Below are 17,174 nucleotides of genomic sequence, written 5' to 3'. Positions count from 1 at the left end.
ACGAACGCTGGTGATATTAGTGGTGGTTGGGGGACAGGCCCTACGCTGGCTGCGGCGCTCAGCCCAGGCCATGGATGACGCAGTCTGGGGTTCTAGTGGTGAAACCAGCGAAGGGGTGGGACTGTGGGAACCGCTGTGAGTGCGGTGGTGTTTGGATGTTTGAGTGAGCTTTGAGAGACGGACACAGATTTAATTGAAAGGGCCGCGTATGCTTCTCAAAAAAAGGTAACCTCCGTAAAAGATCTTTTTCCCCCGACACTTCAAGTCAGTTTGCAAAAGTTCAAGAGATAGGTCTATTTTAGGCATGCCTGGGATAGAAATGTTCCCCCAAAAGCTTTAAAAGGTTTAAGGATGCATCTGTAATAAATAATACAATCAAAATATGACATTTTGTGCTGCAAGTGAAGACGGCAAGCTCCGGAACAGGTTGTAACTGGTTTATTGTGCTGAATATAGCAAACGGAGGATATAAAGAAGTTGCTTAATGGTTGAAGCATTATTATTGATGTTTTTTTTTTAATTCAGTTCTGGTGACTCATAGCTCCATTCATGAAATATTGCATTATGTAAATGACTGATGTCAAAGCGACGTGCATGGTGAGTCACAGACTAACAAGGAGTGATAATAATTATTCTGACATTTCTAAATGTGCACAGCAATGCACGTTCACATTCATAAAGGTGCACGCACACACACACACACACACACACACACACACACACACACACACACACACACACACACACACACACACACACACACACACACGCACACACCTTGGTCACTTGACTTTTTCCACACATCCTCCTCCTCCTACACTAATGAGACAGAATCTCTCAAAGTTTCTCTCAAAATATCTCGTGCACCTCAGTGGACTCGCGTGTCACCAAGACGGAAACAATGTCGCGGTTAATACACTGGAGCATTTGGCACCGGTGCAGAAAAGGGACAGTCATTTTGTATTTTAACCACTTCAACCCCATATGGTTGACGGGAGTCCCTCAGGGATCTGTACTAGTGTATTTTCTGTTTTCTGTCATTGTAGGGGAAGGCTTTCGCAGAAAATAGCAGATCGACAAGCTCACAACTGCTATTTTGATGCTGGGGTTTAAGTGGTTGAAGCAAAATGCTAAATTAAGCACTCTCATCACAGCTACGACCCCTCTTGCCAAAGCCAAAGGTCACCGTGGGTTGTTGAGCTTGTTGACCGCGGCTGTCTAAAAGTAAACACTTTAAGGCGGGTTAAAGTGCGTGAGTGTGTACATAACAGCGCGACAGAGGGAGCGTTGTTGCGCTCAAGCGTGCAGCCGTTCAATTTGAGTGCGCAACCTTCCCTCGTTATCGTCACTTTTCTCTATCTTTTTCTCTAACTCTATTAACAGAATTTGTACTCGGGAGGCTTCTTCACAGACGCTCGCGCTCTATCCGATAATTCCCAAAAGCATGAGGGATTATCGCTTCTTATCGGGCCCTAATTAAACTGCCTGAATCGACCGGTCAAAACAATATGAGTGTGAGCGTGTGTGTCTGTGTGTTGGCCTCGAGTGTTATCCTTGAGAGTTACTTCATCCATTTGTAACTCCTAGAGTGCACACAATGTACATTTGTGCACTCTCAGAGTTCCATTTGCCAATCCATTTGCAATGCATGAATGTTTGTGTACACTTTGTGTTGACTGATGTACTTGCCCTTTGTGCAGCCTTAACGCTCGGGCCAGAGGCAGGCAGCCGTTTCCATTGTGATGAAACAAGGGAGTCAGCACATGTCACACAAGCCCATGATGCCCATGAGAGAGAGAGACAGAGAGAGACAGAGAGAGAAAGAGAGCGAGAGAGAGAGAGAGAGAGAGAGAGAGAGAGAGACGAGTAGATTGGAGAGAGAGAGAGAAACGGAGGCACACATTTATGTGGGACTTGATTCCCGTAGGGAGCCTGAGTCTGCCAGAGTGAATGTGTCTTTAATTCTGTCAATGTGGTTTTCATTTGAGAAAGCACTCCACTATGGAGCGAAGGGGGCTCTCTCTCCTGCTCCGCTGGGCTTAAGCAAGGGCTGGAAGAAGTGCTCAGATAGCAATACCACATTGTAGAAATACTGTTAAGTAAAAGTCCGCTGGGGCTTAAGTCAACGTATCATTATTACGCTATACAGCCCTGTCGTAGCTCTCAACGATGATAATCCACCTCTCACTGTCTTTATAGAGATGATGATCTACAGCCTGTCATATGAATGTAATGGCATGGATACCTGGCACACTACATGTAATATTGTACCTTAAATGCTTTTGTTTTCCTTTTGTTGTCGAGTCTCTGGAATGCAAAGTGCGTGCATGTCTATGCGTGTGTATGCACATGTACGTTTGTTTGTGTCTATTTGTGCGTGTGTGTGTGTGTGTGTGTGTGTGTGTGTGTGTGTGTGTGTGTGTGTGTGTGTGTGTGTGTGTGTGTGTGTGTGTGTGTGTGTGTGTGTGTGTGTGTGTGTGTGTGTGTGTGTGTGTGTGTGTGTGTGTGTGTGTGTGTGTGTGACACACAGCAGTTGGTCTGTAGCTACAGTATGCATTGTGTTAGATCAAGGCCTTATTTCCAGATCATAAGGGCAGCATTATAAATGTAAATCATGCTGACTTCTGGAGGGGAAAAAAAACGTTAAGGGACTTGTTGTTTTACTATAAGCAAACGTCTTGGCAATTACCATGCAGGAATCTGTTTGTGGACATGGTAGTATTTCCTCTGAGAAGGTTTTCTGTTTAACTTGGGAGGAGGGAGGGTTAAATATTCTGTTTATCTCCTGCGCCGTCCCAGAAGCATGGTCGGGGTTTTTCTTATTTTTTTCTCTTTTTTTTATTTTTACTGCTGCTCATTTTGTGGACCGCTGAAAGGGGACCTCCGCCTCCCGGATTATGGAGATTTGTTCATAGGTAGCAGCAGTTTCTTTTCCCCCTTTTCAACATCCTTTTAGCAGATGAGCCCCAGATTCCAACGCAACACAAGGACCCCAGTTTTTTTGCCGGAAGCACATGGGAATGTCATTTTGGGGATGGGAGCCCAAGCACATCTTTTCCCTTTTGAGGGGAGGGGGAGGGGGGGGTATAGAGACGAGCTCTGTTCTTGTCTTCGGCACATAAATTACAAGCTTTGCGCTGATCATCTTTCCGTTCTACGTCTCTCTGCGGGTCGCCGTCTCGTTTCCTCCTCCCTGGCAAGGAGCTGTCATTAGGTTTAGGTGCCAAAGTAAAGGTTCATGTTCGGGCAACAAACCTTGTTTATCTGAAAACTCCAGCTTGTATCACAGCAAACACAGCGAGGACTTTAGTTGGTTGCACTGATGAGCCTAACTTTTTCATATCGTTGCTGTCGGGCACCTACATATTTTAACTAGTTTTCTTTCTTAAATTGACGCCCCACTTGATCATACTACAGCGTCACACAAAAGCCTCAAAACAAAGTAGCAGATCTACATGCTCGAAACGCGGCGCTTTATTATTATAATCATAATTTAAAAGAAAAAAAGGCGATATTTACTTGCGGCTCAAAAATGGATCCGCAACCCATTGTTTGCAGAACACTGAACTAAGGTGGTTTAAGTGGCTAATAAAAGCAGGAACGCCTCCCATCTGGTGTTTTGCAGGGTTTGTGAGTGGGTGGGTGGGTGGGTGTATGCAAATACAGGTCAAAGGAGTTGTCGGGTCAGAGTTCTGGGCTGGTGGTGGTCTCTAACCCCACCCCCCTGCCCCAGCTCGGGGGCTGGTGGTGGTGGTCTCTCACCCCCTCTCCTCTGCTCTGTGGAGGGTCTCCCCAGCAGAAACACAGTGGTGACATCCGAAATTTATGATCCTCATTCCCCAAACTCTGTCACATTAGTGTCTCCCTCCCACCTGTTATACAGACACCTACAGTACATGTAAACCAGGCCTGCCCTGGAGCTATATCATAATCGTTGCTGTCGGGCAGAAACCTCTTATGTCCATTTTCGAACTTTTTATGTTTTTGTGTGTGTAAATTAACGGATTTAATGCCCTACTTGATCATACTACAGCATCACACAAAAGTAGCAGATCCACAAGCTCGCGGCGCGTTTCGAGCTTGTAGGTCTGCTACTTTTGATGCATTTGAATTTGAATCCTGAAAAGTAACGGTTTTGGACATACAGTATGAGGTTTCCACCCGACAGAGACGATATAATACAGTATTCCGTACGTACATCACATCACGTATCAACAGGCAGTGAATATGTTTGCTCAGTGAAGCCTGGTATTCCTCCTCATGCTGCTGATTTTCTCGTATTTGTTAAATCAACCAACTCTATTTCTATTGAGAAAAACAAACATCTGATGAGGTTGTGTTGTGTGTGTGTACGTTGTTTGTATTAGGCCTAATTGGCCTGTTTATTTTCGTGGATGTGTGGACTGGCAGGCTTCACGTTTCTCTGCGTTTGTTTATTTACCCTCGGTGGTATGGGATTACGTCTCACATAAGGACCACAAACACACAGAAATCTGACTGCAGAGAGCACGTTTTGACAGACTCTAATTCACATTGCCAATACCCGTTAGTTCAATTCTTGGTAAATTCTTTGGCATTCAATTCATACTGTGTAACTTTCTGTGGTATATTTTTCACAATAACCATTCCACATAAATATGTTTTATGTCAACTTCTCTAAACACTATTTTAATCCTGACTGGCTGCCCCTGACACTCTTGCAGCATTCGTTCTGGAGTTTTGGTTTTTGTTTCAAACTCATTTCTGGGAATTTCAGTTGCAGTTCAAAGGTGTCGCCAAAAAGACTACTAAAATGAACGCTGCGCAGTGTAGTGACTTAAATGAATCAACACTGGGATTTCACTGTCAACATGTACTGATCGGCCTTTCTTTTCTCTGTGCCCTCCCTCCAGGTGTTCTGTCCCTCCCGGCCCACTTCAGTCCGTACACGGAGGGCCAGCAGTCGGCTGTGGAGAGCAGAGAGGACGCCTACGCCCAGCTGGAGCTGAGGACCCTGGAACAGTCCCTGCTAGCTACCTGCGTGGGCAGCATCTCTGAACTCAGTGAGTATACTAGGCACCAATGCAGGGATGAGTCTCAACTCTTTTTCGAGGGTTTCACTTCGGATGGGCGTGGTTTTCTTTTGAGGTTAGGTTTCAGCTTTTTCTTTTGAGGCATAGTTTCTGTGTGGTTAAGGTTAGGTTTAGGCATAGTTTCTGTGAGGTTAAGGTTAGGTTTAGGCATAGTTTCTGTGTGGTTAAGGTTAGGTTTAGGCATAGTTTCTGTGTGATTAAGGTTAGGTTCAGGCATAGTTTCTGTGTGGTTAAAGTAATACTAGGTAACGTTTTCAACAAAACTAAAGTTAAATTGTATATCTTTTGCGAGTGGCAAAAGTTTCACAACACCCACTCCGTGAATTTCACCCCCGGAAGCCTTTTATTTATATATTTTCTATTGAACGTGTACGGGGGGGACTTTCCCGGGAAAATGACGTTCCTGGCCAACGTCATGACGTCGTGGCCGACGTCCTCAGGAACTACCGCAACGGTTTCCTGTTTGGCCAGGAACTACCGCGCTATTAACAAAAAGGAACCTCACGCTGATTTTAAGATAATGTAGGATTGGAAGATCGAAAAAGAACAGAAAAAGAAAGCACAGCTCATGGTAACTAATGCTCCACTGGCTAAGAGAAACGATCCGTAGATAGTATAAAACAATTAAAAGATCGCTTTTTGAAACGCTTCCGGCTTCCGGTGAAAACGAATGGAATTCTGGGTAATCGAGGACTAGGGAAATTGTATGCAGTGACGGTAGTGACCAGCAGAGGTTGCTAAAAATCGTTATTTGTGATTCTGCATTGTACAACTTTAAGGTTAGGTTTATAGGCATAGTTTCTGTGTGGTTAAGGTTAGGTGTAGGCATAGTTTCTGTGTGGTTAAGGTTAGGTTTAGGCATAGTTTCTGTGTGATTAAGGTTAGGTTTATAGGCATAGTTTCTGTGTGGTTAAGGTTAGGTTTAGGCATAGTTTCTGTGTGATTAAGGTTAGGTTCAGGCATAGTTTCTGTGTGGTTAAGGTTAGGTGTAGGCATAGTTTCTGTGTGGTTAAGGTTAGGTTTAGGCATAGTTTCTGTGTGATTAAGGTTAGGTTTATAGGCATAGTTTCTGTGTGGTTAAGGTTAGGTGTAGGCATAGTTTCTGTGTGATTAAGGTTAGGTTTATAGGCATAGTTTCTGTGTGGTTAAGGTTAGGTGTAGGCATCTGTGTGGTTAAGGTTAGGTTTATAGGCATAGTTTCTGTGTGGTTAAGGTTAGGTGTAGGCATAGTTTCTGTGTGGTTAAGGTTAGGTTTATAGGCATAGTTTCTGTGAGGTTATGGTTAGGTTTAGGCATAGTTTCTGTGTGGTTAAGGTTAGGTTTATAGGCATAGTTTCTGTGAGGTTATGGTTAGGTTTAGGCATAGTTTCTGTGTGGTTAAGGTTAGGTGTAGGCATAGTTTCTGTGAGGTTAAGGTTAGGTTTAGGCATAGTTTCTGTGTGGTTAAGGTTAGGTTTAGACATAGTTTCTGTGTGGTTATGGTTAGGTTTAGGCATAGTTTCTGTGTGATTAAGGTTAGGTTTATAGGCATAGTTTCTGTGTGGTTAAGGTTAGGTTTAGGCATAGTTTCTGTGTGATTAAGGTTAGGTTTATAGGCATAGTTTCTGTTTGGTTAAGGTTAGGTTTAGGCATAGTTTCTGTGTGATTAAGGTTAGGTTCAGGCATAGTTTCTGTGTGGTTAAGGTTAGGTGTAGGCATCTGTGTGGTTAAGGTTAGGTTTATAGGCATAGTTTCTGTGTGGTTAAGGTTAGGTGTAGGCATAGTTTCTGTGTGGTTAAGGTTAGGTTTATAGGCATAGTTTCTGTGTGGTTAAGGTTAGGTTTATAGGCATAGTTTCTGTGAGGTTATGGTTAGGTTTAGGCATAGTTTCTGTGTGGTTAAGGTTAGGTGTAGGCATAGTTTCTGTGTGGTTAAGGTTAGGTGTAGGCATAGTTTCTGTGAGGTTAAGGTTAGGTTTAGGCATAGTTTCTGTGTGGTTAAGGTTAGGTTTAGCCATAGTTTCTGTGTGGTTATGGTTAGGTTTAGGCATAGTTTCTGTGTGGTTAAGGTTAGGTGTAGGCATAGTTTCTGTGAGGTTAAGGTTAGGTTTAGGCATAGTTTCTGTGTGGTTAAGGTTAGGTTTAGACATAGTTTCTGTGTGGTTATGGTTAGGTTTAGGCATAGTTTCTGTGTGGTTAAGGTTAGGTGTCATAGTTTCTGTGAGGTTATGGTTAGGTTTAGGCATAGATTCTGTGAGGTTAAGGTTAGGTTTAGGCATAGGTTCTGTGAGGTTAAGGTTAGGTCTAGGCATAGATTCTGTAAGGTTAGGTTTAGGCATAGTTTCTGTGAGGTTAAGGTTAGTGTTAAGATTAGGGAAAGGCATATTAGGGGCTTTCCCTCGAAAAAGAGTCCCATGCTGTAATAGGGTGTGTCCACAGTAAAAAAGTGTGTTCATTTAACTCCCAAGAGTGTACAGATGGTTACGGGTCCATTTGGTTCCATCTGTACACTCTTGGAGTTACAGACCCTTAAAGGTCTGTTTGTACACTCTCAGAGTAAAATGAACACTCTGTCTGGATACTGTGCGTGCGTGCGTGCGTGCGTGCGTGTGTGCGTGTGTGCGTGCGTGCGTGTGTGCGTGCGTGTGTGTGTGTGTGTGTGTGTGTGCGTGTGTGTGTGCGCGTGTTCGTGTCTTGTGCGACTGTGCGTGTGCGTGTTCGTGTCGTGTGCGACTGTGCGTGTGTGTGTGTGTGTGTGGTCTGTAGCCTCCCTAGTGTTAGCAGATTTTCACAGTTTTACAAGTTCAGTAACAGAGACTAAACTAGTCTGGAAGCAAAAATTCTTCACTGGCTGGAAATCCACTTAGAGCCTTGTCTAAAAATAACCCAAAAAACACTTCTTATCAAATCATTTCACAGCTCAAGGTAAGAATGTAACATTTTACAGAGTGATGCATCCATCGGACAGGCCTGTGTTTATTTCAACGATCCCTTTCAACATTCCTAGCATTTGTCTAAAAGGCCTCCTCTTCCCAAACTGCTGACTCTGATGGAGGAGTATGCAGATTCCGGCCTTCTTTCTGCCAAAAAGGCTGTTATTGCTGTCAGCCCGTGTGTGGGAAAGTGGTTGACACTTTTCTTTTTTTCTATCAGTCTCGTGATAAGACCCATGTTGTGTCTCATACTGCAAAATGGGTCCATTTGGTTCCATTTGTATACTCTCAACAGTTATACCCTGTGGGTGTGAACCTTGAATCGCGTAGTGCAGGGGTCTTCAACGTTTTTCAGCCCAAGGACCCCCTAGCTGAGAGACAGTTGAAGCAGGGACCCCCACTACATATTGTATAAAGTTGTGTTGTAGATGAAACTTTTTCATAGATAGATAGCTGGATGCATGTTGTGTGTAAAAAAAAAAAAAAGTTAACCTTTAATATAGTTAACCTTTAAACCCTCAATATTAACCTCAATATGTCAACTTTACCGTTGGCTCTGAACTTGGTCTGCTCTTTCTCCCTCTACACTGACTCTCCGAAAATAGCAGATCTACAAGCTCACAACGCCTCTGTGAACTTGTAGGTCTGCTATTTTCGGCTAATGTTCCCCACCGCACAAAGATTTGGCGGACCCCCTGTAGTAACTCTGAGGACCCCCTAGGGCTCCCGGACCATCTGTTGAAGACCCCTGGCGTAGCGATAACACTTTGGTGTCATTGTTCAGACAGAAATGGTTACTTTCTGTGTTTGTATTGTCCCCCTATACATCAGTGCATATCAGGGCGACGTGAACCATATGGAGCCATGCGTTTTTTTGACCCTCCCTCGCCAAGCAGTCGGTTAGCATGGAACAACAACACTTCTCAGCCCGTTATCAGGCTTCTAGGATATATCTCTCTCTTTTTCTTTTTCTTCTTGTGGTCTGAATTCACTCACTCAAGCGTTGCTCGGTCATGTGTCTGTCCGTACGTCTGTTTATACTGTGTATCTTATCGGAGGGTGAGGGGGGGGACTATGGGTCTTACCAGTCTCTACAGGAAGAGCCTTCAGATATCCAGCCACCCCCCAAGAAAGCCTGGAAAGAACCTACCTATCGTTGTTGTCGGGCAGAAACCTCTTATCTCAATACTCTAACGTTTTGTGTTTTTTCATAAATTAACGCCCTACTTGATCATACTACAGCGTCACACAAAAGCATAAAAAAATAGCAGATCCACAAGCTCGAAACGCTCGATCCACAAGCTCGAAATGGTATGCCATATGTCTCACACAGTATATGAAGGCAAAGCAAGAAAAAAACACAATTCCTGCCACTCCCCTCCCTGGTATACGAGTCATAAAACAGAAAGGGTGTGTGATAGTTAATTTTCCGCGTCTGTACTCCCAACGTCAGCATAAAATGAGCTGAGTTCTATGGAACTCCTGATGGGAGACGTTAGAACTCCAGAGATGTCTGCAGGAACCCGACTTTTGCAGCCCGTCTGACGATCGCAAATGCTTTCACATCACATAGATCGAAAACACTGATACGGTTTTGGCTGTGTTGTTAAGATGCTTAAATGGATTCCGCTGGCAGACAGGGAAGACGCATCCATAAGCACACGCGCACGCACGCACGCACGCAGGCACGCACGCACGCACGCACACACACACACACACACACACACGCGCGCGCGCGCACACATACGCACTCTCTCTCTCTTACTGTACTCTACTGTACTGTGCTATACCTGGGACTTGTTTAAACCGGATACCTCTGAGCTGGCAGCAGGCAGATCGCAGGAATCAGGGTCGTTAAAAGATGGAGGGGTGGAATGGGGAGAGATGGAGGGAATGTGGAAAGGAAAGGTGAAGGATAAAATTTAAGGATCGGGCGGGGGGGCGTTGGGGGGGCGATGGAAAGGGATGGAGGTGTGGAGTGAGCTTTTCAGGAGGGGTTGAGAAGGGATGGATGGATGGGGGGTGTTGGGGGGGGTACGAGTGCCGTTTGAGTGAGGAACGGGATAGGTTTCCTTCCCGCCAAGCGGGGCTAACACTCTGCCGTTTGTCCCCGCGGCACAAGGCCACGTTTTAAGGAACGCCGTCGTTTTGGAGGGGGCATTAAGAAAATGCGTGCGCGCGCGCACACAACTCTCTCTGAACACAGGCGCACTCTTTTCCTTCTCTACGCTTGCTCACTGGCCCCTTTGTGCCGCGGCTCTCCGGTGGCGTGAGGCCGGGCTTGTCTGGGCAGGGCTGGCATCCTTCAGATACGCATACCCTGTTCGCATGCACACACACACACACACACACACACACACACACACACACATGCTTGTACTCTGATCTATGCCCAAGAGGCTGGGCAGACACAGGGGCATCTGTGTGGAGCCACTGGATCACCACATACCCGCAGCATATAAGGTCTAGTCTAGTGGGTGGCAGGATGCTGGACATTACATCTTAACATCTAAAATTGCTGGAAATTTTGGACATTTTGAAGACTCGCAGCTCTCTGGCAATGGTCTCCCCCATTAGCCATGGGAGAACCTGAGAGTGCTACTAGGCTGTCCGGAAGACGGAGAGGATCATTAAAGAGTTAGAGCCGGGCTTACCTTTGGCAAAATGAGCTCCACAGTAAATCCTGTGAGAAAAATGTGGGTCCATTAGTAGTGGAGAACAGTGGCTCTCAATGCGATGTCTGTGGATCCCCAGGGGGCCGTTGAGGGGCGTTCCAGGGGGTCCCCCAGCAAAATAAGGAACAGTTTACGGCCCAATACATATACATTTGGAGGTCCTTGACATGAAAATGTTTGAGAACCGCTGATCTAGAGGCACCGAGTCAGAGTCTGAGAGATAACGCAGTTGAATTCTGTTTGTATTGAATTTGCTCCAGCGGTAGAGTTGGCGTCTTCTGCTAGCCCCGGTCTGCTGGAGCATTCCATTTAATCATATGTATCCATCATGTCCCGGGGCAAAGCACTGCTCCGCTTTACCTTTAATCCATTGCGACCGGGGGAAGCATCTGTCATGTTTAGATTTCTTTGGTTATTCAAAAAAGAGCAGATTTACAAGTTCATAGTGCGGCACCAAGTACCACGCTACGAGCTTGTAGATCTGCTTTTTTTTTTTTTAATCATGAAAATGTGTGCAAATCTTTGAATATATATATTTTTTTAAAGTGAAAATTTCTAACTCAAATCTTTGCTTCTGGGGATTCTACAAATGTCTTCTAAATCCTAACATTTCTTCTTTTTTTTTTTTACTTATGTTGCTATATATCAGTGGTATCAGTGGTTTTCAAACGTCAAGGACACCCAAAATGATATGTATTTGTCCGCGGACCCCCCCATCTCAAAATATTTTGTTCCAGGAACCACCAGAAGCAAAGATTTGAGTTACAAATGTATATATATTTTCAATTGCACACATTTTCACCAGGTTTTTTCAAAAATAGCAGAACTACAAGCTCAGCACCGAGTGAGCTTGTATATCTGCTATTTTTGAATATCTGAGAAATCTTAAGATGACCCAGATGCGTTCCCGGTCTTAATGGTTTAAGTGAATCACTTTGTCAACATGTTTTGGACAGCGGGCCGGGCTGGCGCACATTATTGACTCACCGGGGAAGAGAAAGAGCCATCTAATATAACTTTGGAATCTAAGGGATGTTAGTATTTCATATCCGTCAGACTCCTGGAGCTCATAGCTGAGTCTCGGGGCACTGATACCAGGTCGGGAAGCCTGGGAGAAGCTCTCCATCACAGGCAGGAATTCCTGGGAGACCCCCTGGAGGGCACTGCGTGTGGTGGGAACACAAAGGAGCCCCTTCAGCTCGGGCCTTGCTTTTGGCCGGGCCAACCCCATCTAGCCCTGCCGAAGTACCTCAAGCTCCTCATTACACACACACACACACGCACACACATACGTTTCTATTGCTATGCTTGTGCGGGCATCAACATTTTAGGACGACATCTAGGACGGATCTACAAGCTCACAACGCTGCCTCTCGTTGTGAGCTTGTGGATCGGACATCTTTTTTTCGATATTCAACTCTTAAGCCCAAACCCTCCATAAAATAACCATTTTACTTGTGAGCAACACTAAGTAACTTTTCCTCGCAATGTCTATTCCTGAAATTCTACTATACTTGTGGGGACATTTGGCCCTCACACACACACACACACACACACGCACACGCACACGCACACGCACACGCACACGCACACACTCTCCATCTATCCTTAGCCTTGGCCCCCGGACAGACTCCTTCTCTCAGTAATCTGGTTAGAAATTAACCCGAGGGTAATTATCCTAAATGAGTGTTACACGATCCAAAACACGGCCTGGTCTCCGCCCCCCCCCCCACCCCACCCCCCCTAGGTCTGGCCTCTCCTCTCCACCACTGCCCTGCCCCCCTCAGTCACGCACTGGGATGTTATCTACATCCCATACTTTTAGCAAACCCTACCCCCACTGTCTTATCTGCTTCTCTGCGTGCGTGCGTGCGTGCGTGCGTGCGTGCGTGTGTGTGTGTGTGCGCGCGCGCGTACTTGTATCATTTGTACTGTAAGTATAGTAGAATTTGAGAGATAAAACATTGTGAGGGCAAATTTCTTAGGCTTATACAATTAGGAAAAGATTCAGGTTGAGGTTAAGATTAGACATTTAGAGGTTAGGTTTAGGGGTTGGGGTTAGAGTTATGCCTGATTTATTATAGTTAATTGCATGGCGGTGTCCGCACAGAAAACAGTGGATCTTACAAGCGCTTTACTTGTCACACTGTGACTCATAGATCTGCTATTTTCAGTGATAACTCAGGCTTTAGGGTTAAGAAGAGGTAAAAGGAAGAGGTAAAAAATTGCATTTATAACATTGCCGTCCTAAAATGATGATGTCCTTACAAGTATAGTAATACAAAAGTGTGTGTGTGTGCCTGCGTGTGCGTGTCCACGTGCACCTGCACGTGACATGTATGCCTGTGCCCACAAGTGTGAGTTGACACTCACATGGGAGTGGCCCTGTGCACGCACGTGCAGTACGTACACAGCTTTAATGATGCACATGTGCATAATGTAACCGTAACATATGTACAGTATTAACTATGATATTTAATACTGTACACACAGGGAAAAGTCATCTGCCACCGAATGAATGACCGTATAGCCTGTCCCCTGCTGATTCTATCAACATGTGGTTGTCCACTCAGCCCACTGTGTGGGTGGATGAGTCTCCGCATATACTTCCATAATGTTGCTGTCGGGCAGAAACCTCTTATCTCCATATTTAACTTATGTTATGTTTTTCTCGTAAATCAACGCCCTACTTGATCGCACTACAGCGTCACACAAAAGCATAAAAAGTAGCAGATCCGCAAGCTGGAAACCGCGCCGCGTTTTCTGCTACTTTTGCCACTTTTGAATTTGAATCCTGAAGAGAGACAGTTTTGGAGTTTGGACATGTGAGGTTCCCACCCCGACAGAGACGATATTTATCCAACAGAGCTTTCAGCCTCAGCGATAGAAAGCCGCAGTGTGTGCTCGCAGAAGACAAAACTTTTTTTTCGACTGATAATGTCAAAGGTTTTATGAAAATCCGATCATTGCCAGAAGCTGAACAGAAGGCCAGCTGGACCGACACCCACAGCTGTGCTCTGACTGGAGTGATTGAACGGTAGCCATGAAGAAATTGCTGAATGGTTTGTTAAAGCTGCATCCTATCTGGGATTCAAACCAGGGTCCCCCCCACGAAATCGCTGAAAGATCACAGCATCGAAATGTCTCAATAAAACAGGAGCAGGGAGACCAAATACAACCACTGTCCGCAGTATGAGTGAGTGGTTCTTGATTCAGTTGTTATATTGTATTAACATACAGGTCTGGATTGCAGCTCTTTACTTCACCGTAACAATGCCGTCGCTCTGCGATGCATTGTGAGCTTGTAGATCTGCACGGGACACCACTACGCAACGATGTATACGTCAGGCTTCAGAGCCATGTGGTGTAAACAGCAGCCCGCCATTAACTCTTTCAGTGATTAAGGATGAATGGCTGTTTAGACTGGCCGTCTGGCTGTGCTTACTGTTAACGACACTGCTAATGGGACAGACTGCTGGCCAAATGGACAGCACTGAAGAAAGAGAGTAACGGGATGATGGGGGGGGGGGTGGAATGTAAATGGTTAAGGAAAGAGGGGCATCCGGTCGTATTGAGAGCCCTCAGGGTGTGAGATCTGGGTTGCAATAGATTTGCAATAAGGTGCTTTCCTGAAGGTCACCCCTGATGATTTGATTCATTAGTGCTTTCATACAGTGCAGTGTTTCTCAACAGGGGCGGTACCCCGTTCCACCCCTCCATCACCGGGGGGGTGGTTCAGAGAACATTGGGGGCCGCTGGATGAAGTATTTTTAAAGGCGGTCACTGAGGGGGGCTTAAGGCAGCTGGATTTGGGGGGGGGGTTGTTCTCAAAATAGTTTGAGAACAACTGGACTAAACAAATATTTAGTATGTTTCCTACCTGAAGCGTGACCTTTACAAACATTACAAACTTTTAATTTATTTGCAAAAGTAATATAATAGCCAATCGACAATCTCACAACACAGAATTTTGACCTCTTCTATTAGTTGTTTAAGGGAGGAGGATTGACATCTGACATTCTGTTGACGTCTTCCAGAAGGCAGTGAGCTGGAGTAACGTCACTGTGTATTCTATGTTATGACATAATCATACGGCAGAATCACAATGTCGTCATCACAACCATTTATGCCCTTTAAAATGAATCGTCTAATAAACAAAATGTCATTCAGCAACTTTTACCAACAAATCTGTTACATCTACCCCTGGACATTATTTGTCAACACAGCTGAAAAAACTGCCTCTCTGTCCAGAACCTGCCTGGACTAGTATCTCCTAGCGATACATTTTTCATATTAGGGAGATCAACAGTAATCAGCTTCCTTGATTGCTGAACCGATATAAACTATAGCACACACCTTAGGGCTGTAAGACTTTCAAAGTCCGACTTGATCTGCGGTGTGAGAAATGTTCAGCTGGACGGTACATCTGAATGAACCTGAAGTATACGGTTATGCTGCCATTGCGGTGGAGCACAAGATGTACACCTTTGGAGCTTTGAACAGCAATGTGCCTGGGATTGCTGTGAACGTTTTCAACACAGTGTCTTTGCGCTGGAGTAAGTTTCCCCCAGTGACAACCGGAGGAGAACGTCCCCTTGACGTTCCCCCCATGCACAAGGGCCACACAGCTGTGCTGATAGAAGATATCATCTACATCTGGGGAGATTCCTCCAACGTTCTTTACGCATTTGATGTCGACGCCCATAGATGGTTCAAACCCATGGTTTCCGGGACTGTTCCGGAGGCGAGGAAGGACCACTCTGCCTTTGTCTTGGGGAAGGTCTTGTACATCTATGGAGGATACAGATGGCCTAATCCTCGATCCTTGAACTATTTTAACAGTTTTAATGACATCCACAAGTTGGACACCACAACATTGGTCTGGTCTTTAATTAACGCCATAGGCATTCCGCCTCCCACTCCTACGCGTCACTCTGCCGCCGCCATCATCGGGACGAAGATGTTTGTGGGCCATCTTGACAACATCAGAGTGTTTGACACAGAGACCGACCGCTGGCTGAGCACACCTCATGCACAGTTTTGTTCAGTTTGTTGTTCAGCCTTCGCCTACAACGGAGAACTGTACACATTTGTTGGTCAAAGGATTTGCGACACCATCAATGCTCTGTGGAAATTCAACCCGGAGACCTTCTCCTGGAAGAAGGTGGAGCCCAAGGGGAAATGGCCGTGCATGGTGGGAGATCGTGTCATCCTCTTTAGAGGAGTGTCCATGTTCAGAGCCAGTGACCTGTACATCTTGGACTTAAGTCCTAGTCTGAAGACGTTATGCAAGCTAGCAGTCCTTCAGTATGATCTGGAGCAGTCGGAACTCCCACATGACGTCAGGTGGGAACTGGCCGCCATGACTCCCAACAGCAACTGAAAAACAGTCCATTATAAATTAAAAATAAATTAAAACATAAAAACATAATGAAATAAATAAAATATATACTCACTGGCACTGATTGATAAAAGACTTAAAGACTAAAAGATCACAGTCAATCGGGCACTTATGCATTTTACAGTGGAATTATTACTGAGAATGCTTCTCGTTTGGTACGTGCACCAAATTGGCACCTTTTGATTGTCGTTTCTGATCAATAATGCGATCCAGTTAGAGTTTGTTCCAATATATATCTGTAGCTGTTGTTTAACAGTAAATAATAAAGTTAGTTATGTTTTGTTTTATTTTAAGTATTTTATGTTGTTTTATCTATTTGTTATGTTGTGTTGTTGGTTTTTGTCTGTTATGTTATGTCATGTTTATTTGTTGAAAAAGGAATAAAAACCTTAATTACAAAAAAAAAAAAAAACAGTAAATAATAATACGATGGCATCTGTGGCATATTTTAAGGATACAATTTTAGTTAAAAAAAAATTCTCTCCGTGGAAAGAAGATTCAGTGAGATGCTTCCTGAGTTATAAGCAACATTCCCCGTAAATTAATGCCCTACTTTGTCATTCTACAGCGTCACACAAAAGTATCAAAGATCCGTACCACGTTTCAAGCTTGTGGATCTGCTATTTTTAGATTTTTTTTTATTTGAATCCTGAAAAGTAACAGTTTTGGTCCAATACACAAGACCATTTACTTGTGTATTGGACAAAGTATTTAGTAAACTAACTAATTACCTCCCCCCTCTCTCTCTCTCTCTCTCTCTCTCTCTCTGTGTGTTCCAGGTGACTTGGTGTCCCGTGCCATGCACCACATGCAGCGCCTGAGCTCGGTGCGCCCGGGGCTCAGCCCGGCGCGCCACACCCGTCCCCAGCAGCCCGTGTCCTGGTCGCCGGACGCCCTCCACACCCTCTACTACTTCCTGCGCTGCCCGCAGATGGAGTCCATGGAAAACCCCAACCTGGACCCCCCACGCATGGCGCTCAGCAAGGAGAGGTAGGCGTGGCACGTTGGCTGAGAGAGAGGGGAGGGGGGAGGGGGAGAGGGGCGGGGCTAGCACACCACACCGAGTGAGGCAATCGATGTAACATTTGACACATGTTTTTCTTATTATGATACAA

At 45.1% G+C, this 17,174-nt stretch overlaps 1 protein-coding gene across 1 annotated transcript in view; it reads left to right on the top strand.

Moving 5' to 3' along the window:
* abtb2b (ankyrin repeat and BTB (POZ) domain containing 2b) overlaps nucleotides 1–17,174 on the top strand; it is an 80,816-nt gene that overhangs the window by 37,788 nt on the left and 25,854 nt on the right. Inside the window, exons 2-3 of the mRNA XM_080437974.1 lie at nucleotides 4,893–5,042; nucleotides 16,839–17,049. Coding sequence (XP_080294100.1) covers nucleotides 4,893–5,042; nucleotides 16,839–17,049 — 361 coding nt within the window. The remainder of the gene's footprint in view (nucleotides 1–4,892; nucleotides 5,043–16,838; nucleotides 17,050–17,174) is intronic.

The sequence above is a fragment of the Gymnoscopelus braueri genome, assembly GCF_963280865.1.
Source record: "Gymnoscopelus braueri genome assembly, chromosome: 9".
NCBI classification, from domain to species: domain Eukaryota; kingdom Metazoa; phylum Chordata; class Actinopteri; order Myctophiformes; family Myctophidae; genus Gymnoscopelus; species Gymnoscopelus braueri.
Note: the sequence above shows the minus strand (reverse complement) of the source record. Positions and strands in the feature narration are given on the sequence as shown.